Source organism: Augochlora pura, chromosome 10 (genome assembly GCF_028453695.1).
Source record: "Augochlora pura isolate Apur16 chromosome 10, APUR_v2.2.1, whole genome shotgun sequence".
NCBI lineage: Eukaryota > Metazoa > Arthropoda > Insecta > Hymenoptera > Halictidae > Augochlora > Augochlora pura.
In genome coordinates this window covers 25108637-25130144 of record NC_135781.1, presented here as the reverse complement: position 1 = coordinate 25130144, position 21508 = coordinate 25108637, and the positions used below count along the sequence as shown (strand labels likewise).

The 21508-nt window shown below is 35.8% G+C and overlaps 10 protein-coding genes across 11 annotated transcripts; 5 read left to right on the top strand and 5 right to left on the bottom strand.

Annotated features, from left to right (window-relative positions):
• Window positions 1-22: 22 nt before the first annotated feature.
• On the bottom strand, window positions 23-4329 carry LOC144476239 (kinesin-like protein Klp61F). Its single transcript, XM_078192936.1, has 16 exons — window positions 4189-4329; window positions 3957-4104; window positions 3731-3880; window positions 3499-3659; window positions 3283-3432; window positions 2982-3218; window positions 2526-2901; window positions 2193-2464; window positions 1990-2129; window positions 1809-1927; window positions 1396-1737; window positions 1112-1339; window positions 861-1040; window positions 556-778; window positions 368-489; window positions 23-278 (listed from the first exon to the last, which is right to left on the bottom strand). Exons 1-16 carry the CDS (start codon window positions 4251-4253, stop codon window positions 210-212), a joined length of 2982 nt encoding a protein of 993 aa, XP_078049062.1. The 5' UTR covers window positions 4254-4329; the 3' UTR covers window positions 23-209.
• Window positions 4330-4978: 649 nt separating this feature from the next.
• On the bottom strand, window positions 4979-7006 carry LOC144476240 (putative oligoribonuclease). 2 transcript variants are annotated; one of them, XM_078192938.1, is made up of 5 exons: window positions 6297-7006; window positions 6013-6180; window positions 5783-5944; window positions 5485-5705; window positions 4979-5403 (listed from the first exon to the last, which is right to left on the bottom strand). In XM_078192938.1, exons 2-5 carry the CDS (start codon window positions 6055-6057, stop codon window positions 5283-5285), a joined length of 549 nt encoding a protein of 182 aa, XP_078049064.1. In that variant the 5' UTR covers window positions 6058-6180; window positions 6297-7006; the 3' UTR covers window positions 4979-5282. The 2 variants fall into 2 exon arrangements, with proteins under 2 accessions (XP_078049064.1, XP_078049063.1); XM_078192937.1 differs by having other exon boundaries at window positions 6272-7005.
• Window positions 7007-7559: 553 nt separating this feature from the next.
• Window positions 7560-8037, bottom strand: LOC144475711 (histone H3). The gene has a single exon (XM_078191893.1). It carries the CDS (start codon window positions 8004-8006, stop codon window positions 7596-7598), a length of 411 nt encoding a protein of 136 aa, XP_078048019.1. The 5' UTR covers window positions 8007-8037; the 3' UTR covers window positions 7560-7595.
• A 241-nt stretch (window positions 8038-8278) lies between these two features.
• LOC144476048 (histone H4) lies at window positions 8279-8641 on the top strand. The gene has a single exon (XM_078192606.1). It carries the CDS (start codon window positions 8301-8303, stop codon window positions 8610-8612), a length of 312 nt encoding a protein of 103 aa, XP_078048732.1. The 5' UTR covers window positions 8279-8300; the 3' UTR covers window positions 8613-8641.
• Window positions 8642-10938: 2297 nt separating this feature from the next.
• On the top strand, window positions 10939-12368 carry LOC144475483 (chymotrypsin-2-like). The gene is made up of 4 exons (XM_078191441.1): window positions 10939-11104; window positions 11204-11560; window positions 11644-11876; window positions 12192-12368. Exons 1-4 carry the CDS (start codon window positions 10939-10941, stop codon window positions 12366-12368), a joined length of 933 nt encoding a protein of 310 aa, XP_078047567.1.
• Window positions 12369-13152: 784 nt separating this feature from the next.
• LOC144475482 (tryptase-2-like) lies at window positions 13153-14376 on the top strand. The gene is made up of 3 exons (XM_078191440.1): window positions 13153-13206; window positions 13611-13885; window positions 14172-14376. Exons 1-3 carry the CDS (start codon window positions 13153-13155, stop codon window positions 14374-14376), a joined length of 534 nt encoding a protein of 177 aa, XP_078047566.1.
• Window positions 14377-14998: 622 nt separating this feature from the next.
• Window positions 14999-15540, top strand: LOC144475983 (histone H4). Its single transcript, XM_078192474.1, has one exon. The coding sequence runs from the start codon at window positions 15039-15041 to the stop codon at window positions 15348-15350; it is 312 nt and encodes a 103-aa protein (XP_078048600.1). The 5' UTR covers window positions 14999-15038; the 3' UTR covers window positions 15351-15540.
• Window positions 15541-16829: 1289 nt separating this feature from the next.
• Window positions 16830-17343, bottom strand: LOC144475817 (histone H2A). Its single transcript, XM_078192113.1, has one exon. It carries the CDS (start codon window positions 17316-17318, stop codon window positions 16944-16946), a length of 375 nt encoding a protein of 124 aa, XP_078048239.1. The 5' UTR covers window positions 17319-17343; the 3' UTR covers window positions 16830-16943.
• Window positions 17344-17550: 207 nt separating this feature from the next.
• Window positions 17551-18238, top strand: LOC144475852 (histone H2B). The gene has a single exon (XM_078192175.1). The coding sequence runs from the start codon at window positions 17583-17585 to the stop codon at window positions 17952-17954; it is 372 nt and encodes a 123-aa protein (XP_078048301.1). The 5' UTR covers window positions 17551-17582; the 3' UTR covers window positions 17955-18238.
• Window positions 18239-19384: 1146 nt separating this feature from the next.
• Window positions 19385-20587, bottom strand: LOC144475799 (uncharacterized). The gene has a single exon (XM_078192077.1). It carries the CDS (start codon window positions 20513-20515, stop codon window positions 19814-19816), a length of 702 nt encoding a protein of 233 aa, XP_078048203.1. The 5' UTR covers window positions 20516-20587; the 3' UTR covers window positions 19385-19813.
• Between the last annotated feature and the right edge of the window lie 921 nt (window positions 20588-21508).

Sequence of the window (21508 nt, the reverse complement as noted above, 5' to 3'; positions counted from 1 at the left end):
TCAAAGATAACTATTAGGGTTAACTTAGAAAAATTGTTATCGTTGTTAATAATTACGGATACATAAAAAGAGTATTTTAGTCTCATATAAATAATAGCTATAACTAATGTCATTCAGATTAAAACAATAATTAGTGACCAATAATATTTTTCATACTGATTAGAATACTTATAATACAGTTACAATAAAATTATTAGAGCTACATATTGTCAGCGCTCGCACAGGTTTTCCTTAAAATATTCCTTGATAGATGTGTTGTTATTTAAAGATGAGATTTGCTACAAAAAACATAGGTTTTAGTGAATGAATAATTTTGATTTGTGTGGGGTTTACTAAGTTATTTAAAGGGATAGGATTAGGTTCTTACTTCATTTTTTTCAGCACCTAATTCTATCAGTGTTTCTCTATACCTTTGAAGTATACGCTCTGGTGGAGATGTTTTAGCAAGGATTTTAGAATATTGAAAGGTTTTCTTCACAGGAGTTTGGCCTATAATTTACAATGAAAATAGTAAACAACTTTTGAAATATGAACCAATGAAAAAGTAAGATATACCTGTGGGAACATCACGATATAAGTCTTCAACAAAGAATTTTTCAACTCGATCGCGTATTGCTTGCAGTTCTGTAATAATTTTGCTGTTCTTATTGCCAAAACATAGATTTTCAGATTCCAGTATTCCATTAATTTCGGTGCAGGCTTTTACGAACGCCGACTTCAAATTATTTAAGCATTCTGAACGTTCATTGCCTATCTTAAAAACTGTCGCATATACCTCCTGCAAATTATAAACAATAAAAGTTTGTAATAAACAATAACGGCATATAATTGTAAGAAATTTGTATAACGATGAAAATTACGTTAATTAATGTTAAAATAAGGCTTTTATCTTCTTTCATTTTTCGTTCTATTTCTGCCATGTTGTATTCCACACAATTTTGGTATTTAATTAACGTGTCACAATTATTGTTTAAATTTTCTTGGAATTCACCGATTAGTGCTTTGGCTTCAGCAATCGTATCTTGTGATATTCTACACATCTATATGAAACAGTATTAAGTTATACAACTAAAAAAAAGGAAAATTTACAGATTACTTATGTGTAGATTACCTTCTCTGATTCTTCCGAGACCATTTGTTTTATTATTTCTAGGTGATTCTGAAGTTTTACTTGTATATGATTTTCTTTCTCTGTCTTTACTTTACATGCATTTGTACTTTCGTTACTTATAACATTACATGTTTCATCAACGTTGCTCAATTTACTGCTAATCGATGAATGAATTTCCTCATTTTCGCTTTGCAACTCGTAGAAACTTTTTTGTAATTCTTCCATCATCTATAAGTTCGAATCATTCAAAACATGTCATTTCAACAATTTGAAGAAGCACGTACCTTTGCAAAGTTGATTTGCTTCTCCATAATACCATTTTCACTTCGTCGAATGTTTTCAATATTTCCTTTAATATCCTGAATAGTATCCTCTAAACGATGACGCTCATTAGTGGACGATTGTGAAATTAAACCTAAAGATCTAATAGCTATTGCTATTGTATTATCGATTCTTTGAGAGATACTGATTTGCAAATTTCTTAAATTTTCAACAATTTGGTTGTCTATTACATGTTGTAGTTCCTTGGCTTTAATGGAACAATGGTTGTTTATATTACACTTCTGTTCGGTCATGGTAGTCACAATCTCGCGTTCCTTTTCAAGACACTCTTGATATCTCGAACGCTGAAAAAGTACGTAATGTGTTTCCGCTAATCCAGAATGTACAAATGAAATTGATTTATATAATCACTTACAAAATCCTCTGTATGTCTTGCCAATTGATCCGTTACATTTTTAGTTGGAATAACAAAATTATCGGAAATATCTTGGAGAGATTGGTTAATACGTTCACTTAAAGAAAACGCTTGCTTATCTAGAAACCGAAAAGGAATTATTTTTAAACTGCATCATTTTCCTTTAAAAAATAATACTTACTGATATAGGAACCCAAAGATTGGCAGAATTCTGTTATATTTTTTGTATGCGTTGAAACATCGGCTTCAACTTTCCTACAACGTTCTTTAATACTATGTTTAGTTTGTTGCCCAAGAGAACTATTCCGTTGTCCTATTTGCCTGTGAACAAATTTTTTCATATATTATTAGTTAGTTGGATTCTGTATTGCAGGAGAGACTTACATTTTCCGAAAAATTTTGTCATGAAGTTTATGCACGTCTGAAGTAGCCGTGTCTACGACTTCCAAAACTGATTCGACTTGTGATAGAAGAACATTTTCAGTGGTTGCGTGTTTTTCTACAAGATGCTTTTGTTCTTCTTTTTCTTGTTCTGACATCGCCAGACGCGATGTAACATGCATTAATGAATGCTCCGTAGTTTCTAGCTGATTCTTGGTATTCAGTAGTTCATTCGCTTGCATCAAACTTTTCGCTTTCAGATCACTAAATATTTTCTGAAATAAAAGATTCAATGAGTAAATGATAATAGAATACATTTACAATATTTGTGTTTACCTCTTTGTAGTGAAAAGTGTTTTCCAATGCTTTAATATGATTCAATTTTTCCTCTATTTCTTTGTTCTGAAAATCTATCAACGACTGCATTTCGTTATAATGTTCTGGAGCTAAATATACGCCGTTACGTTCACGAGATGCGAATAAATCTTTCTTTAATTTTTCGATCTCTTCTGTGTATTCTTGAAGTAATGCTTTCTTTGAAAATTTTTGATTAATTTCAGGTCGATTCGTAATATTTTTAGCTCTATGTGCATAGTCCAAAGTTGACAATGTCTCTTCAAGATTAATGCTAGCAGGAGAAATGGTAGCAATTATCGAGGTTCTAGTACGGCCTCCCAACGATTCTTGAAGCAATCGTGTTAACTTTGATTCTCTGTAAAAAATACAATATATAATGTACACCATAATATGAGGCTGAGAGGACATTATGTTTTACACTTGACAAGGTATTACCGGTAGGGAATGTGTGGAGTATTTTCTACAAGTGCTGTTATCACTCGTCCTAGGGTTAACAGAGATTGATTGATATTGCCTGCTTCTCTTGCTCTCTTATCAACGGCTCCCGATCTTCCAATATTTTCACTACCCGCTAAATCAACTAAATTTAATTTTCCAGTCTTCAACAGCTCTTCACCATCAATGGTGTTCTCTTTTATATGAACAGTGATAGAAAATATTGTGTGAGATCGACTGAAAATAAACGATAAAATTGTTAGACTAATGAAAGTTATTGATAATAAAGTTCTATACAAACCTTGAATTAGCATTCATCAATGTAGCTGCTGTCTGTCGTTTTTCTGATCCTTTCTCAAGGATTTTATATACATCACTCTTATTATATATAGTGACTTCCTCTAAACCATTTACTATCACTGATCCCTTTCTGGTTGAATCTTCATATATCCTTTTTAACCACAAACAATATATTTAATGAAATGGAAACATAGGGAAGTACAGATGATATAGTTACCTTATTTTTGCTGCTCCATCGTTGACGGATAACAAATCATATACTTCCTCATTATAGAGTTCTAAGAAACTAACTCTAACCGAGTACTCTTGCACTTCTAGGATACGAAGTTCATCAAACAAGTGGCTTAAAGCGCGTGGTATTATCCCAACATTACTATCCTGAACAGAAAATATGTATGTTCTATAAAGATATATAACAGATGAAGAGGTCAAGGATTGTTTGTACTTACTGCTTGCCAATTTAGCATTGGGTTATTATCAAATCCTTCCATAGTATAGGTTTTTCCAGTACCTGTTTGGCCATAAGCAAGTACCGTACAATTATATCCAGCCAAAACTTCTTCTAGTAGTGATTGAACAACTGCATTGTATACTTCAAGCTGAGAATTTATTATAAACAATCAAATAATTTTTTATTTTTTGCACACTGTCAACATCAAATGCATATGAGCGTACCTGCTTTGAAAATGCCCCAAATACCCTGTCAAAAGTGAACTTCTTTGTGCGTTTATCACATGGTCTTTCGCGGACAACTAATTCTTTATTAGACACTGTGTCCACCACTGTCACCGACTTTCCAGCCCTTTCAGCATCGTTCGTCGGTCTGTTGAGAAACAAAATAACATCAATAATAACGTTGCCCTTTCAAGTAAAATTTCCTAAATGAACAACAAATTAAAACAGTTACCTGACACGGACGAAAACTTGTATATGTTGTTTTCTCGCTTTTTTCCCATTGCGTGTATCGTTCATCTTCCAGGATTAAATGTTTCGCACATTCATTTATTATTCGTAAAATAATACGCTGTCTCGCATGGACAGATGCTACTTCGCGGTGTTAACCGAAAAATTTAAATTGACTGTTTCGCGCAAATGCCGATAGAGACCACTCGAATCGTTGAATAAAAATACAATCTTTCAGTTCAAACTGTTAACCAAAATCGACTGTCGGTAATTAGACTAACGGTTTAAGCGTTCTGCCACGGACTAATTGGCGCTATACGGACCCTAAATTAAGTTTTATGTTTGCTCCACATAGAGTGCCACAATCGCTCACATATGCATAGTGCAGGGTTAATTAAAATTAATTATGGCGCAATTGAGCTACAGATAATAAACCAATGTCATAGAATTGTTCAAGAGAATCTACTGCATCGATATTATATGAAAAAGACAAATCACAACAACACAAACTATAATTAATTTATATGATAGTTAAATAAAATTTCGAGAGCAAATATGCAAATATTAAACTTAGCAATATTGTCATTTGTTTTTCTATTATGTCGTTGCAGTAAATTCTTCTTCTGGTCTATATTATACACATATATTATAGTACACACTAAAGTCAATGATCGCAGAAATATCCTATACTCCTCTGTTATCCTGTATCTTATTACATACATAACTGAATTTTTATATATACACTTTACCCAAATGCTTTGTGTATTTCAGGAATTGTAAATGATAAATTAAAATTATTTTGACAGTTAAAAACGTTTCTTTTATTAATATAACAAATATACATTCATTTAAAACATCAATGAAAGTTACAGTTTGTAAAAATAATGATGCAATTTATTGAGATCATGTGTTGCATTATATCTTTTAATATTTTCCTGATTTAACAGTCGTTTTAATCTGTGATGTGATGTAATTACTCTATGATGTGTAAATTACTCTTCTCAGTTATATAAATAGAATGTTGTGAATTAATAAATAAAATAAAACATATTTGTACTAATTGATTCATTTCATTTAAGGTTATTGTTCAGCATGTATTTATGTAAATATATGCTTCTTATAATATTTTAGTTCTTGTATACTTTCTTTTATATCTACCAAAGCTCTGTGGTAATTATTTTTTTCAGGTACATTTTGGTCAATTTCAGAGCACCATCTTCTGCAAATAAATGTTGTTGTACATTCAAACAACATAGTTATAATCAAAACGTATGAATAACATAAATGTAAGTAATACAACCTAACAAGTTCTTTAATTGTGCTCACATCGATGATTCTATAATGTAAATAATCATCGACTAATGGCATGTATTTCTTCAAAAATATGCGGTCCATGTAAATTGTATTACCAACCAATGGACAGACTCCTTTTGGAATATATGTTTTTAAAAAATCAAGTAACATTTGTTCACCTTCCTTTAAGCTAATTTTACTTGATCTTGATTCATTTGTCAGTCCTGTCTAAACATATATATAATCCTTGAACAAATAGAAGTTTAATTAAAATAATTTGTTCTTTTTTTTAGAAATTTTCTTACTATCATATGCTGTTCTATGCACCATTCATTCATAGTGTTCAATGTTACATCAGACTGATTAATTACAATATTGAATTCTTTACTAATTACGTTTAAATTTTTGTCTGTTATTAAACAAGCAATTTCTAAAATAGTATCATTTTCTATATCTAAACCTGTTAACTGAGAGTAAAAAGATATTATGTAATAGGTGAAAGATTCAAATGAGTAAACAATATTTCATGACGTACTTCTGTATCTATCCAAACCATATGAGTGTCCTTTGTATCTTCCATGTCTCCAAATTAGTTTAAATAAAATTTTATGACTTTTACCGCCAAAAGCGTGTATAAAAATAGTAGGTTTAACGAGGTTATGTCCTTCATGCAAGGTAAATACGTTGGTTTATATTCTAATATCTATTCAAATGGATAAGAAAATATTAAATAAATGAAATATACATAAAAACATACGAATAAACAATAACAATCATCATAAAAGATATCTTACCTTGGAAATATATCAGATTATTTACCTGTATAGGCAAGAAACTTTCTGTCACGTTTTAGGTAGTCGTTTTCTCGTATTTTCTACACACATATCTAGTGTACACATTTCAGAGTATTTCTTCTTCAACAGTAATACACCTACATCACTGTAGTACTAAATTGGACTGCTAAATGCTAACAATTTTGTATTTAAAATGTAATTTATAACAGTCGAAATTCCGTACGCAAAAGTCGGATACGTTATGAAACATATAAATGCGTTAAGCATTTTAAGTTGTTAGTATATTAACACGTTCCCTGCCAGACCGTTTTTTGAAGACTTCCCGTTCAAGCCCCACGCTTTACATTTGTATTATTTTGTTTCTGGCGTATGCCTTACAATAATTAAAATAGTGCAAAAATCATAATTATCAAGGAAAGGTTGTATAGTTTAACATGTATAACACAACAAACCAATCAATTTATTTTTCTAGGAATTAGTTTAACAAATACCTGGCTGAACATTATTATGCCAAGCGAGTTGCATCCTCACATATAATTTTTTTTATCATGCCTATATTAGTTTAAAATATAACATTTTAGTTAAATTCAAATATGTTTTAAATGCAAAATATCCAAATTTATAACACTGAAATAATATGTACGTATCGTATTTCCTTCGTTTAACACACTGAAGAAACACACTGAACTATAAATCAATCCCAGCTTCAGTGAAGCAGTAAGTATTGTGTCAACGACACGCGAATGAATGACTGATCGGAATAAGAGAAATGCAGTTAAAACAAGTTACAGTAAAGAAAAATTGCCCATCGCGTCGCGTGGGGCGTATACGCCCCACGATTAAATGAGGGCATCAGCAATAATATTAAAATGTTCATAATTGACTTCATAATGAATTTTTAAAAAATTTTTCATTTTACAATGATAATATCAAATAATCCCGCCCCACACGGTAGGGAACGTGTTAATAATTAAACTGTACAAAGTGCAAAAAGTACAAATAAAATTAATTCATTTGAACGTGTAATTTTTATGAATTAGTTTACAGGAATTGTAATTTAATAAATCTCTACTGTGTAATAAACAGACTACGAATTTGATGCATTTATAACAAAAATGAATAGATGATATTCGAAATAGAGAAAATTTGAAGAATTTAAAAATACTACATGTTGTATTATGTACAGCACGAAAACATAACTAAATGTTTGTCAATTAGTATGTCAATGGAAAGGTAACAAAACAGCGAATTGAGGTACGTTCCTTCGATAAAATATTGGTGGCCCTGAAAAGGGCCGTTTTTTTCATAAGTGTGTTTGAAGAACTTAAGCTCTCTCTCCACGAATTCGCCGTGCTAGCTGGATGTCCTTAGGCATGATGGTTACTCTCTTGGCGTGGATAGCACAGAGATTGGTATCTTCAAAGAGACCAACGAGGTAGGCTTCGCTGGCTTCTTGAAGGGCCATAACGGCAGAACTTTGGAAACGGAGATCGGTTTTGAAATCTTGCGCAATCTCACGAACAAGTCGTTGGAAGGGTAACTTTCTGATCAGAAGCTCGGTGCTTTTCTGGTATCTACGGATTTCTCGGAGTGCCACAGTTCCTGGCCTATAACGATGCGGCTTCTTCACTCCTCCAGTTGCAGGCGCACTTTTACGGGCGGCCTTCGTCGCCAATTGTTTGCGGGGAGCTTTTCCACCAGTAGACTTCCTAGCAGTTTGCTTGGTACGAGCCATCTCGATAGAGCGAATATCGACAAAGAATCGAACGAAATGAACGGCGCAAAAGTCAGCAGCAAATTGGGTTCGGACCCAGAATGTGACTGCTTATATGGCCTGCGAGACTCCAGCTGGGCGCAGCGGATAGGTTCGTTGTAGAATGGAGGGGGAAACCCTCGAACAGATGGTCCGCATTTCGTAACGGTCGTCGACGTGGTGGGGGAACTGGCTGTTGAACATATAATCGGTCGCCGGAACATTTTTGATTTAATTTCGTTGAATCTCACAGTCGATACACTTTTCTGATACAAGATGACTGGACGTGGAAAAGGTGGAAAGGGTTTGGGAAAAGGAGGTGCCAAGAGGCACAGGAAAGTATTGCGTGATAACATCCAAGGTATCACCAAGCCAGCTATTCGTAGATTGGCAAGAAGAGGTGGTGTTAAACGAATCAGCGGCTTGATCTACGAAGAAACTCGTGGTGTTCTGAAGGTATTCCTGGAAAACGTTATCCGTGATGCCGTCACCTACACCGAACACGCTAAAAGGAAGACCGTAACAGCCATGGATGTTGTTTATGCTTTGAAACGACAAGGCAGAACACTGTACGGTTTCGGAGGCTAGAAAGTGTCAATGAAAAACAAGAAAATACAATCGGCCCTTTTCAGGGCCAACAAATTACTCAAACGTGTGACAACTTTCAATTTCTATTGTATGAAACAGATTTTTGGAGTTCTTGTTTAAACGTTGACCAACAAATACGTTTATTCGTACCTGTCTATTCGTCTTTTAAAATGGGAATTAACATCTAATTAATACCTATTTCTATCAAGACCATGGCTTTAGAAGAATTAGTGGTGTTTCCAGTCTTTATTTACTTTTAAAAAGGACAAACAAAGTTGAATAATATTAATTGTAATATAGAAATAGATTTATAAACGTTATCAATTAATCAAACGCTTAATTCTTTGTAGAAACCTCGAGCGTCGAGTTCGCACTTACATATCGCCAAGTGTCCGGGACCCAAGGAGAACCTTATGTACTATATGACCCAAAACCCTAAGTAAATACACAATTTCAAGGACCGCTACCGTACTGCATCAGAAACATAATTTGCCCGGAATCATATATTCTGTCCCGAAAAAACGTTGCAGTTCTTATCAATTGTTGTAGCTACCCCAATGTCATTTCAACAAATAGAAACATGTACCAGTCATTTTGACTGGTACTGGTATAAGTGTCAATAAACAAAATATATATTTGTTACGAATATATATGAAATAATGTAAAGTTCATAAAACTGATTCTTTAGTTATGGCTACAAAAGTCATAATATCATTTCGGAAAGAAAATGTTACATGCAGTAGAAATTTTGAATTGAAATTGCAAAACCAGTCAAAATGAAAAATCCTGAAAATCAAGATAATAGAAATGTTTTGTAAAAATTACTTAAAATTGAAGTACAAAACGTTTTAATAAATACAAATTTTATTTATGTTCAGTTACTAAATAATAATACATCTACATAATGTAATTAAATAATAGAACGTTTGGCTGCTAAAATATTGATTCGCAAGCTCTTCGAGTAACAAATTTCTGACTTTTTATTTCGAAAAATTTTCAAGGCACCGATGAAATAACGCTTTAATACGAATATAACGACGAGGTATAATATAATAACAGAATATTCTATTTTTAACACAATCGTCACGTTAAAAACGGTTCTACATGATAATTTATTGTGAAAAGTGATGTCTTCACGTTTTAAACTTTCATATTACGAATTTATTTATCAATAAATGTTCCCCCGGGCTACTACGTATCGCTCATTTTCAGAAATGATATCATTAAAAGTTTAACCTGTTAGCTTCGTACGACGTGTATACACGTCATAATAAAATGACAATTTTACATCTTACAATAAATATACTTCTACGATTTATGTAAAATTGCTTCTGGTGACATAGTCATAAATTTCGCACTGTTTAACGTAATTCTAGAACAACTGTCGTCAAAACTATACTTACTGTGATCGATAAAGGACATAACAAAATTTATCTTCAAAATAAAATGACACAGCTAATTGGTTAAACCTGCAACCGTACGTAACACAGAAATTTAGATACTTCTGGAACTTTCATGGTTTACAATAAATTACAGTTTATTCAAAAAATAAATTAATAAACACGTTAATAAACAAGTCAATTTCAAGAAATTCTATTTAGCACCAGACACAGCTATAATATATAAGAGTAAAGTATGGGAATAGGTCGTGAATCTCTGCATTCTTATTATGTATATTAAAAAAGTTAGTGACCACATGAATGGCAGTAATCTGCCTGATACGAGCCACCAAGTGGCGATAAATCAATGCGATGAACGAAAAGAGAAATCGATTTCTGTATAAGCATTTGCGTCAAGTAGAGGAAAGCCATTAGGGCTTCCAAGACAAAGAAGGGACACCTCTTTGTTAAGTAGCTAGAAAATTCGGTTTTCAAGGATGGAAATATATTTCCGAGTACCCCAATTATGTACCCAGATTCGTATCTTCGACACTGTCAGGTATCTACCCTACAAAATTTTCAGTGCTTGCAAATTAATCTTTGCGTGACAAATTCCTTGTTTCGGAAGAAGAATTTCAGAACGTATCGAGTAGGTCAGGTAGTAACTCCGTGGGACTCCTTATTGTAGGCTTAAAAGCCATCAATCACAAGAAACTGTAACAAGAAGAATGACAACCAGTGGAGTTTCTCCTTTTAAATGAGTTCGAAAAATCTTTGAAATTTCAAGGAACTAAACAGGAAGACTTTTGTCTCTATTCCCTTGGGATTTTCCGAGTGCATTCCTACCCTGACACGTACCGTTAATTCTTCACCCTTATGGTAGGGTGAGTACAAAGTAGGTAGATGTATATAAGAAGCCAAGATGCATAGGATTTGCACAGTTCAAGATGACTTTGGCAACCGTAATGTCGCTCTTCCTCGTTGTCGTTGCCGCCTGCGTGAGTAGCAATGTGTTTTGCAGTCCGCTGTTGAACAGTTTACAAATTTCCAACAACAGTCGTTCGAATCATCTGAATGTCAGCAGCATTGGTCACTTTCCCGTGTCAGCCGAAGGTACGTTTACAATCATAAAACAAAGAGGAACTTTAGAAATCATAAAAATTCGACTTTATTGTAATCTATTCTAATCTTTGCTGCAATTTTAATTCGCAGAAAATTATTCGGCTGACTTGGACACGGATAGAATAGTCGGAGGAAGATACGCGAGGAAAAATCAATTTCCGTTTATGGCTGTGGTACACCGATTAATGGGCAAAGGATACATTTCGCAATGTGGTGGTACAATTGTTACTCAGAGGTGGGTATTGACAGCGGGTCATTGCGTTGCCGAAGAACCACGAAAATTCTTTGTGCTGTTTGGCGTCAACGATAAATCCGGCATGGGCTACAATTTCTACCAAGGGCCAGGAATTTCTATGATGACCGAAATAGGGGCACTTCACCCAGACTACCAGCCGTCCATAAACGATGTCGGTTTGCTCTATATGCCGCAGGATATTCCATTTGGACGTAAGAGAGATACAATTTATCGTTCATCTGGCTTGGTTATCTGGCTAACGTGTTCAAGTATTAACAGAATCGCTACATTTCAGGGAGCATCCAGCCCATTAGGTTGCCAGGATACAACGACATGTACAATGATTTTGCTGGGAAATTCGGTATCGTCGTCGGATGGGGAAAAGATAAATCTACAGGCGTGGGAACCAGTTCGTTGAAATACGCCACATTACCGATCATTTCGAACTCCGAATGCAGCATGAGCTGGGCTGTGACGTCGAATAAGCACGTGTGCACGGCAGCTGGGTACGGACAGGATGCTTGTCAGGTAACATTTCCTGTTTCACCCCGAAAATCATTCTACATTTTACTAATTACTAGACCTCGGAGCAGTTGTTTTCATTATGAATCAGTTTAAATCCGCGAACGGATCGTAAATTTTGCAACCGTAGGGAGATTAATTTTTGTAGATTTATTTTGTATTTCTATGGACCAGGCAAACGCTTTCCAAGTCAGCTCCCAATCCGTTCCCTTCGTCCCACAAGTGTTCATGCCGCATACAGATGTTTTTTTTGGCGTCTGTTCCTCCCTTGTATCAAAGGAACCAAAGATAGATGTTTTATAGTTTTCTTTTCATTTACAGGGTGACAGTGGTGGTCCTCTAATCGTGTACAAAAATTATGTTCCTGTTCAAATCGGAATTGTCAGCTACGGAGATGCGAATTGCCCTAGTAATCGGCCTGGCGTATTTTCAAGAGTAACTGGCTACATGGACTGGATCCAACAAATCACAGGACTATACTACCAAAAAAAAATGTAATAAGAACCATTTGCAAAACGAAAAACTTTTTCGCAATGTATTCATGTTAATAAATTAATCAATTAATAAATATATTTCTATGATATTCCTTCGCCCTTGTTGCTCAACCGACACAAATCAATTAATTGTCGTAAACGGACCTCCGAAATACGAAAAAAATAGGAAGTTTTGAAATATAGAAGAATATGTAGACTCGGTTGACTTTTCCAAGTAAGCAGTGCACCAAAAATGCACAGAAAATAGGCGAATTCCCATCAGTTCAAAATGAATTCGAAAAGACTGACATTTTTGTACGGTTGCATCGGTTTGTTACTTGGTTCTAGAGTTTTTGACATTTTAGAGAAAAATAGCCGTGATCGTGAGGAGAATTTGAGTAATAAATATGTCAAGGAATATTCTAGACTACCTCATATGGCATCCAATTTTTTTTATTCCTTCCGAGCATGTAAGAAATTTTGCTTCGGAATGTTTGAATATGTTTCGGCAAACCGTGACATGTTAGAGCGTTTTATCCAGCTGTCGTAGTGGACTGGAATAAAATAGTCGATGGTCATTACACCACGGATGGTCAATTCCCTTTTATGGCGGTGGTGAATCGATTATTACTGGGGCGAGGCGACTTCCCAATGCGGTGGCACCATAATTTCTGAACGCTGGATTCTAACGGCCGGTTATTTCATATACAATTTTCCATGTTAATTCTTCGTTGTGCTCGCCGTCACTGATAAGTCTGCGGTTGTATACAACCATAATCAGGGTCCTGCTGTTTCCATGATAACATTGCATGCCGTCGTTCATCCCAAATATTATCACACCAGAAACGACATCGGATTGTTGCGTATGTCTCGAGACGTTCCTTTCAATCGGTACGTGCATAACACATTACTTATTACTACAGATTGTGGTTTCAAGTAAAATTTTTCAGATCGCTGATGAGATTGCGAGCTGTTGGAGTTTCAACGATGACAAGCGATGGAAAACAGACCCAGCGAACTGTTTTATGGCCCTTTATGAGGGTGGGCCGTTGGCGACGAAGGCCCACGGAGTTTTCAGTTCTAAAACAGAAACCGGACCGTGAGGTTGCCACCTCGGATTATCACTAACGCTGTTATATTTTTCTCTGTATCTCTGTAGTTCTGTAATATATCATTTATTCTATTAGATACGCGAATCTTCTGGAGTGTAGTTTGAATTATTAACAAAGTGCATTTAAGTTTTAATTAAAACGCTTTTCAACACGAGCAAATGTTGAATTCGTTGGATTGGCTTCAACGGACACCGTTCGTAGAAAAAATTCAACCAATACGGTTGGCCGGTTTGGACGAGGCGAGGGAATCCTTCGTTGACATGACTAGCTATGCGGACGGGTGGGGAAAGGACGGGCAGACCAGCTCAGGTACAAAGACCCTAAAGTATGCTCAACTACCTGTAATCGCCAACGACGAATGGGTTTGTACCTGGCAGATAGATGAAAGGAAGAAATGCACGGCTGACCTTGGTCAGAGTGCCTGCCAGATGTAAAGAATTTCGTAGATCAATACTGTGTTTTTCCCTTTAGGCTTTAACCCATTGCACTCGGAGCCATTTTAACTGTAAATTTGAAATAATTTTTCTGGTTCGTGGTATTTCCATTCTATTTAACAAAATAAATTTATGTGCATACAAAATTTATTCTTGTGACTCCTACTAACAGTTTTACTACCTAATAATTTTTTAAATCTAAACCTTATTTTTACAAAAATTATTTTGCAACGTAATAGCATAATTATAGTGGTGTCTCAAAATCACCACTCGAGTGCAAAGGGTTAAACGATTTGAAAATGTCTGGGGCGATAGTGGAAGCCCTCTCCTTATCTTAAGAGACAACGTGCCACTTCAAAGCGGCATCGTTAGCTACAAAGACGGAGTGTCCCACTCAGAAACCAACAGTAGTTACGAGAATAACAAACTTTTCAAAACAGATCGAAAATGCTACCGGAATGCGATACTGAACGCTTGGTTTCGATGACGACGCCATCTATACGTACATATTTAACTCCATACTGTTCACGTATATGGATTGAGCAGTTTTAGCAGTCCTCATGATTTAATAATAAATATAACCATGCAATTAGCCTGTTTAATAAGGTTATAGAACGTTAATTGAGAGGAGAAGTACCTCGCAAAATTTAGTGGCTCTGAAAAGAGCCGTTTCAAGATGAAAGTAAACCGTATTGTTTAAATCGGAAGAATTATGCGAACAATTTATTTTTTGTCGTTCCTTAAATTATGCGCTATTTCTTGTACGAAGCGTTCGAAAGATTGTTTTGGAATTAATAACTTCGTGCTTTTTTGGTAACGCCGTATTTCTTTAAGGGCCTTAGTCCCTGACGGTTGTTTGCTCTTTTCTTTTATTGCATTGCATTGATTAATGCGAGTCATTTCGATACAAAAAACGTCAATCAGCTTTCGTCAACGTTTACCTTTCTATTGGACCAGGTGTTGGTCGACACTGATATTTATAACCTCGCTCTTACACGTTACAGCTGGCCATTGGTTGGTGGCTCAGTGGTGGGGGACGAACTGCGGCAACCATTTATAAAAGGCAGTGAAAACTGATTCCGTGCATCAGAAGTAACTCAGTCTTCGAATATTTCACGTCGTTTCGAAAACAGTTTCTAATCGTTGAAGATGACTGGCCGTGGTAAGGGAGGAAAGGGATTGGGAAAGGGAGGAGCGAAGCGTCATAGGAAGGTACTTCGTGATAACATCCAGGGTATCACAAAGCCGGCTATTCGTCGTCTGGCTCGTCGTGGTGGTGTCAAACGTATTTCCGGTTTAATTTACGAAGAAACTCGTGGTGTGCTGAAAGTATTTCTGGAAAATGTCATTCGTGACGCAGTTACTTACACCGAGCACGCCAAAAGGAAGACTGTCACAGCCATGGACGTTGTCTATGCCCTGAAGAGACAAGGACGCACTTTGTACGGTTTTGGAGGTTAAGCAGCATTTCTCTTGGAGACATCGCATCGACGTACGATTACAGACAATCGTCAAGCAAAACGGCCCTTTTCAGGGCCACAATTATTTAACACAGAAACACCATCAACATAACTGAAGACCTCAATCCTTTCTGTAAAAATTCTCGTAAGAATCATTTCGATCATCTAATATTGTTAGTTTAGAGTAATTCAGAGACTTCGTTAAGAGTTGACTGTTCCTACAGTTGCATTGTAATTTATTTTGCAAAGATTGACAATTTAATTCAGGTAAATGTAGAAATGACGAATTCATCGGAATATATGTCAGTTGTCAATGCGTGTTTTCAAGTTTATCGGTTAAAATTTGGGAATCTCAGAATCACGAGTTTTAACTTTGATAATCACGTTCTTATCTTTTTAAGCTAGACATAATAATGTCTAGTTTATAGCTTGCGTTTTCGAAGACATCGAACTTATGATGCTGAACTATAAAGCTTTAATAATTATATGACTGAATATTTTTGATTAAATAGACCATATGTTCTCAACAAGGGTACCAGTAAATATTCTGAGTTCAGGACCCTACTTTATTTGCATCTCATGCGAAGTATCGACGAGAAAATGTGATACACGGTGGCCGCGCGGTGTTGCCATGTTACGCCGTCTGGACAAGTCTCGACATCTATCGTAAATTCTTACGGAGCGCAAGGTTGCCAAACGTAATTCTACCAACAGAAAAGCTATGTAGTGTAATTTCGCTTTCGTCCTGAAACCATTAAGTATCGTACGAATCAATAAAATATGGAAGGCACGAATCAATAATTTCAGTATGTTCGCAATACATCGATTTTATTATCCCGCAATATTTGTAATTCCATAACAACATGTAATATCTGTTATATGACGTAAATCCTAATACAAAAGATATCGTTTCCAAGCGAATTTAATACTGTTATTTTAAAACTAAACTAAAGAGTATGTTAATCATAATAAATATAACCTTGTCATTAAAGTTATCCGTATGTAAAAAACATGTACTAACTGTAAGAAATTTAATAAGTTGAAAGTATAATAACCTCAAATGTTCGTGACATTTATAATGGGTTTTCTCGACTTTTTGTCTGTACCATCTACATAATTTATCATAAAATCATAGATAGTATAGTATACTTTAACCCTCTTAGTACCGGCCAAAAGGGCCTATATCTGAGCGACATGTTAAAAACTCGTTTGATAAAGTTTCGGAAAGAAATTGGAAGAATTTTGAAAAGCCTGATAAATAAAACAAATTTAAAAAGGGAGAAGAAAATAGAAATTAAATTACTGTTTAATAAAAATATTAAGAAAACTATTTTTCCAACAATAGCCAACACGATATATCGTTGTTCGGTACTAAGAGGGTTAATAAAACATATAATAGGGCAGTTATAAAAAGTAAAACCATTTTAAAAAGTAAAATCAGACGTGGATTGCAACAATAATTGAATTCAATGATCTGAGAAGTTACTATAATTGGTAAATAAATATGATCTTCTATGTTGAGTAAATTGGAAATGATTCCTATGTTATATAATTGGTGGCCCTGAAAAGGGCCGTTTGAAATTCAGGATTGAGATTAAGCTTTCTTCTCTGTCTTTTTCGGCAAAAGTACTGCTTGAATGTTTGGCAATACGCCACCTTGTGCTATCGTTACACCAGAAAGTAATTTATTCAATTCTTCGTCATTACGAATAGCCAACTGTAAATGACGTGGGATAATTCTAGTCTTCTTATTGTCACGAGCTGCATTACCGGCCAACTCCAAAACTTCAGCGGCCAAATACTCCATTACTGCTGCCAAGTAAACCGGAGCACCAGCGCCGACGCGTTCAGCATAATTTCCTTTCCTCAGAAGTCGATGGATACGACCAACGGGAAATTGAAGTCCAGCGCGGTTAGAGCGGGACTTCGCCTTTCCCTTAACTTTACCACCTTTTCCGCGTCCAGACATGTCGAGTGTTTACTTTACGTTCGATATCAAAGAGACTCTCGATTCTAATTTCGCATTCCCCAGAACCTCCTTATATACCACCAGTAGCTGTCCGACCTGCACCAATCGGAGAGCGCAGACGCAAGGGGGGGAAGTGCCGCGCTCTCATTGGCGCGGCGATAGGTGTTCCGTTTCTACATAAAGCGAGACTCAAACTGTCGCATCGCATTCGACGCAACATTCTCGTATAGGAACGGGTTGTGTTAAGTAAACATCGATTCGACAATGCCACCTAAAACTAGTGGAAAAGCAGTGAAGAAGGCCGGCAAGGCCCAGAAGAATATTAGCAAAGCCGATAAGAAGAAGAAACGTAGGAGGAAGGAGAGCTACGCAATCTATATCTACAAAGTTTTGAAACAAGTGCATCCCGATACCGGTATTTCCAGTAAAGCAATGAGTATCATGAACAGTTTTGTTAATGATGTCTTTGAACGCATTGCGGCTGAAGCATCCCGTTTGGCCCACTACAACAAAAGATCCACCATCACATCTCGGGAAATTCAGACTGCTGTCCGTTTGCTCCTGCCTGGTGAACTTGCGAAACACGCTGTCAGTGAAGGCACCAAGGCTGTCACTAAATACACCAGTTCTAAGTGAACATGTTTCACTATTATCAAACCGGCCCTTTTAAGGGCCACAAATATTTCATACGTGGAAAATGTTTCAATCATACTATACGATCTTAACACTTCATGCTACTTCAAAAAATACTTAAATAATTAAACCATAATTTAAGCTACCGTCACATTTGCTTTAAAAGTGCTGCTACCATTAGATATTCTTAAATGTTTAAATTATGAATATCATTTATTTGTATAACTGAAGTAAATGTTCTTAACCTTGTAACATCTAATGCTCCAATATCACATATATAACACGATATACTCAGATATTATGTTGGCATTCCATAATCTTAAGATTTGCAAATAAAAATCAAATGACTTTCATAAATAAAAAAACTGTTATAAAGTTTCCTCGAGGACACTTTAGTGTAAGTTCATTTCCTGAAATTTTGCTAGCCATCTAGAACTAACCCTTAGCGCTCCGCACGTTTTTGTACCACTGTCTACCAGCAACTCCGGCACATTTTCGTAGCGGAACGAGTTGTGAAGAAGGAGTCTTATTTTAAGTGAGAAGAATTACACGTGCTTGTGAATGTTTTTGATTTTATTTATTTTATACATATGCACCTTCTTCTTGCAAATGAAATGTAAATTATTAATTTTGTAATTCACTATGCTGTGATATCTTTCTAAACAATCTCCCATGTGCATTCTGGGTTTACTTGAGCAAGAGTCACAGTATTCACTTGTTTGACGTCTGTCATCCCCTTGTTTCCTTGTAAAGCACACAACACAGTCCATCTTTGGACCTTTCCCCATTATGTGCAGTTTTCCGTTTAGTCTGATTTCAGAAATTGATGTAGAAACTCTTGTTCTCTCCTGACAAAAATTTCCTACGAGTTGATCGACTAAAATTTTCCTGTACTTTAAATGCGTCAGTGCTTTCTCATTTTTATTGTGCTGTACAGTTTTATACAAGCTGTATGAATTAATTATTGACATCGCCATTTCCCAAAAGAATAGTTGGGGCACGTTTTAACTGCAGATAACAATTGCCAACGCCGACGATTCAGTAACATCTTAAGCCTAATCATGCTAAAAAGATTGGGCTCCGCAGCGGAGCCTACGGAGTTACGAAACAAATGACGGATGGCTCCGTAGCGGAGCCAACGGAGCGCTAAGGGTTAACAGGTAAACCCTAGTCACAAGATAACCAACGTCGCAAATGAAATATGAAATACATCCAATTTATATCGAAAGTCACAATCATCGTTACAAACAAATGCTTTAGAAATACATTTTTATTATGAGTTAATACAAATTTACTTCTTTTGGTTGAGAAATATTTAAACTATGTGAAATTAAGTCACATATTCTAAGCTGATTTCTTAAAATATTTTAAGTATTAAGATGAGTTACAATTATGAATGAAATAGAAAGGTGTAAGATCAAATAACAAGAAAATGACGGTATAAAAGTATATTTATTTTAGTTCTACGTATACAGAGGAAGTATTAAGATGCCTAAAGGTATCTTATAAATGATATACTAACATTAATTAAATCTATTTTTCCAAGTAACAATAATAATAAATAAAAGACAAGAGCGTTATTACAAAATCTATATTTATTTAACCTCGAACCAGCATTCGTCACATTATGTACACACCATTCAAACTCTTACATCTAATTGGTATAAAAAACAATCTACATTATGTATTATTTATAATACAGTATACGTATGTATATCACAGTATAATTCCTACAATAAAATCTTCGGGTAATACTGTTACAAGATTGTCTGAACAGTCGTCGTTCCTTGTCTTAAGGTGCTTTGTGGCCCTGAAAAGGGCCATTTGTTTATAAGGTGATGAAAAATCTGTTGTAGGGCCAATTATTTCTTAGCCGCAGGCTTAACAGCTTTTGAGGCCGCAACCTTCTTGGGTTTGGGAGTTTTGGTCTTGGCCGCTGGTGCTTTTGCTGTCTTCTTACTCTTGGAAATAGCCTTGGTTTCGCTGGAAGCCTTCTTTTCAGTCTTTGGGGAGGCTTTCGCAGTTTTAGCAGGAGACTTCTTGGCGGCTGGTTTCTTTGCTGTCTCAGCCTTTTTCACTGGTGATTTAGTAGCAACTGCTTTGCGAACTGATGTTGCAGTTTTCTTCTTCTCAACAGACTTCTTTACCTTCTTCGGTTCAGCCGCTTTCACTGCTTTTTGAACTTTGCCCTTAGATTCGGCAGCCTTTGCTATAGGTAATTTAAACGATCCAGAAGCACCTTTCCCTTTGGTTTGAACGACAATGCCAGACGTGACAGCAGATTTCAAGTAACGTTTGATAAATGGAGTGATCTTTTCTCCGTCCACGCTGTAAGTTGTAGAGATGTACTTCTTGATAGCCTGGAACGAAGATCCTTTGCGATCTTTCAGTTCCTTGATAGCGGCATTCACCATTTCTGATGTGGGTGGATGAGAAGAGACCTTGTTGGCAGCCTTCTGTGGTGCTTTCGCAGATTTCGATTTCGGCGTACTCTTCTTCGCTGGGCTGGCGGGACCGCTTTCGGATTCGATGGAGGTGTTTGTAACGTTTGCTTTGTCCTCCATTTTTGAGTCACTATTGTTCACCTTTCGTGTCTAACACAACAAATTGTTGCTAATTCGCGTGTCTATCTCGCTCCTTTTTTTAAAGAGCCTTCGGCAGCTCACGGATCAGTAGTGTGGGCACGGACCATGGAGAGAATCCCAGCGAATATGTTGAGCGGCGAGATCCTCGAAAAACGCTGAAGCGGTAAACGATCATCGGATTATGATCGTAATTTCTTATTAGTTAACGTAGATTGAGCTAAAACAATAATCGGAACGGATGGACACGTGTATCTAGTTTTATTTGCGGCGGTTTATCGGCCGATAACTTCGCTAGGGTCTCGGGAACGCCATCATTTCCCGGCGACTGTATTTTACCGCGAATGGGACATGTCGCGGAAAAATACTAAAAATCGACGATTTATCCGTAACTTTTCCTTGCATATCCATCAAGATTGATTCCAATGGAACTGATGCTTCTTGTCATAGGTCATTTTTCGATAAACATTGTCTTGTAACTTCGATATTACGAGTTTAAAATAGGTGGTACCGGAATTCGTATCCCTCCACAGAACTAGCACCAATACTGTTCCGATATTTTGCAACGGGATCGTGTATAATAAAAAAAATATTTTATATTTCAGATCAGGATACTATCCAACGATATAGCGAACAAATTATATTACAAAATTATGCTTAAATAATAATTCGAAGCAGAATCGGCGAGAGGCGTTCGCAAGGAACATGCACCACGAAAGTCATAACCTCATTCGCATCATCGGATCGCGATATTTAATGTTATTTATACGGTGTTTAGTATACGAATTTGCATAGCCCATTGCTAAAATATATTCTGTTGAAAATATTGGTAGACATAGAAGTATTATAATCATCTATCAGGAAGTAAATTTGTAAAGCATTTGGGAATGTGTCGACGATACGATTGCGACATGAATTCAACGTCGTATAACTTCTATTTTTATAATTTTGTATAAAACGTCTGTAATCTTGATT

Excerpts from the sequence above, each read along its gene's own strand:
- LOC144476239 (XM_078192936.1), bottom strand. The coding sequence starts at position 4,253 with ATGAACGATACACGCAATGGGAAAAAAGCGAGAAAACAACATATACAA. Across the intron at positions 3,219-3,282 it reads TTGATGAATGCTAATTCAAG|TCGATCTCACACAATATTTT; the intron begins GTTTGTATAGAA and ends GTTTATTTTCAG. Across the intron at positions 1,041-1,111 it reads TCTCGGAAGAATCAGAGAAG|ATGTGTAGAATATCACAAGA; the intron begins GTAATCTACACA and ends TGTTTCATATAG.
- LOC144476240 (XM_078192938.1), bottom strand. The coding sequence starts at position 6,057 with ATGGAAGATACAAAGGACACTCATATGGTTTGGATAGATACAGAA. Across the intron at positions 5,945-6,012 it reads TGGTTTGGATAGATACAGAA|TTAACAGGTTTAGATATAGA; the intron begins GTACGTCATGAA and ends TTTTACTCTCAG. Across the intron at positions 5,404-5,484 it reads ACAATTAAAGAACTTGTTAG|AAGATGGTGCTCTGAAATTG; the intron begins GTTGTATTACTT and ends ATTTATTTGCAG.
- LOC144475711 (XM_078191893.1), bottom strand. The coding sequence starts at position 8,006 with ATGGCTCGTACCAAGCAAACTGCTAGGAAGTCTACTGGTGGAAAAGCT.
- LOC144476048 (XM_078192606.1), top strand. The coding sequence starts at position 8,301 with ATGACTGGACGTGGAAAAGGTGGAAAGGGTTTGGGAAAAGGAGGTGCC.
- LOC144475483 (XM_078191441.1), top strand. The coding sequence starts at position 10,939 with ATGACTTTGGCAACCGTAATGTCGCTCTTCCTCGTTGTCGTTGCCGCC. Across the intron at positions 11,561-11,643 it reads GCAGGATATTCCATTTGGAC|GGAGCATCCAGCCCATTAGG; the intron begins GTAAGAGAGATA and ends GCTACATTTCAG. Across the intron at positions 11,877-12,191 it reads ACGGACAGGATGCTTGTCAG|GGTGACAGTGGTGGTCCTCT; the intron begins GTAACATTTCCT and ends TTTCATTTACAG.
- LOC144475482 (XM_078191440.1), top strand. The coding sequence starts at position 13,153 with ATGCCGTCGTTCATCCCAAATATTATCACACCAGAAACGACATCGGAT. Across the intron at positions 13,207-13,610 it reads AAACGACATCGGATTGTTGC|CAAATGTTGAATTCGTTGGA; the intron begins GTATGTCTCGAG and ends TTTCAACACGAG. Across the intron at positions 13,886-14,171 it reads GGTCAGAGTGCCTGCCAGAT|GGTTAAACGATTTGAAAATG; the intron begins GTAAAGAATTTC and ends TCGAGTGCAAAG.
- LOC144475983 (XM_078192474.1), top strand. The coding sequence starts at position 15,039 with ATGACTGGCCGTGGTAAGGGAGGAAAGGGATTGGGAAAGGGAGGAGCG.
- LOC144475817 (XM_078192113.1), bottom strand. The coding sequence starts at position 17,318 with ATGTCTGGACGCGGAAAAGGTGGTAAAGTTAAGGGAAAGGCGAAGTCC.
- LOC144475852 (XM_078192175.1), top strand. The coding sequence starts at position 17,583 with ATGCCACCTAAAACTAGTGGAAAAGCAGTGAAGAAGGCCGGCAAGGCC.
- LOC144475799 (XM_078192077.1), bottom strand. The coding sequence starts at position 20,515 with ATGGAGGACAAAGCAAACGTTACAAACACCTCCATCGAATCCGAAAGC.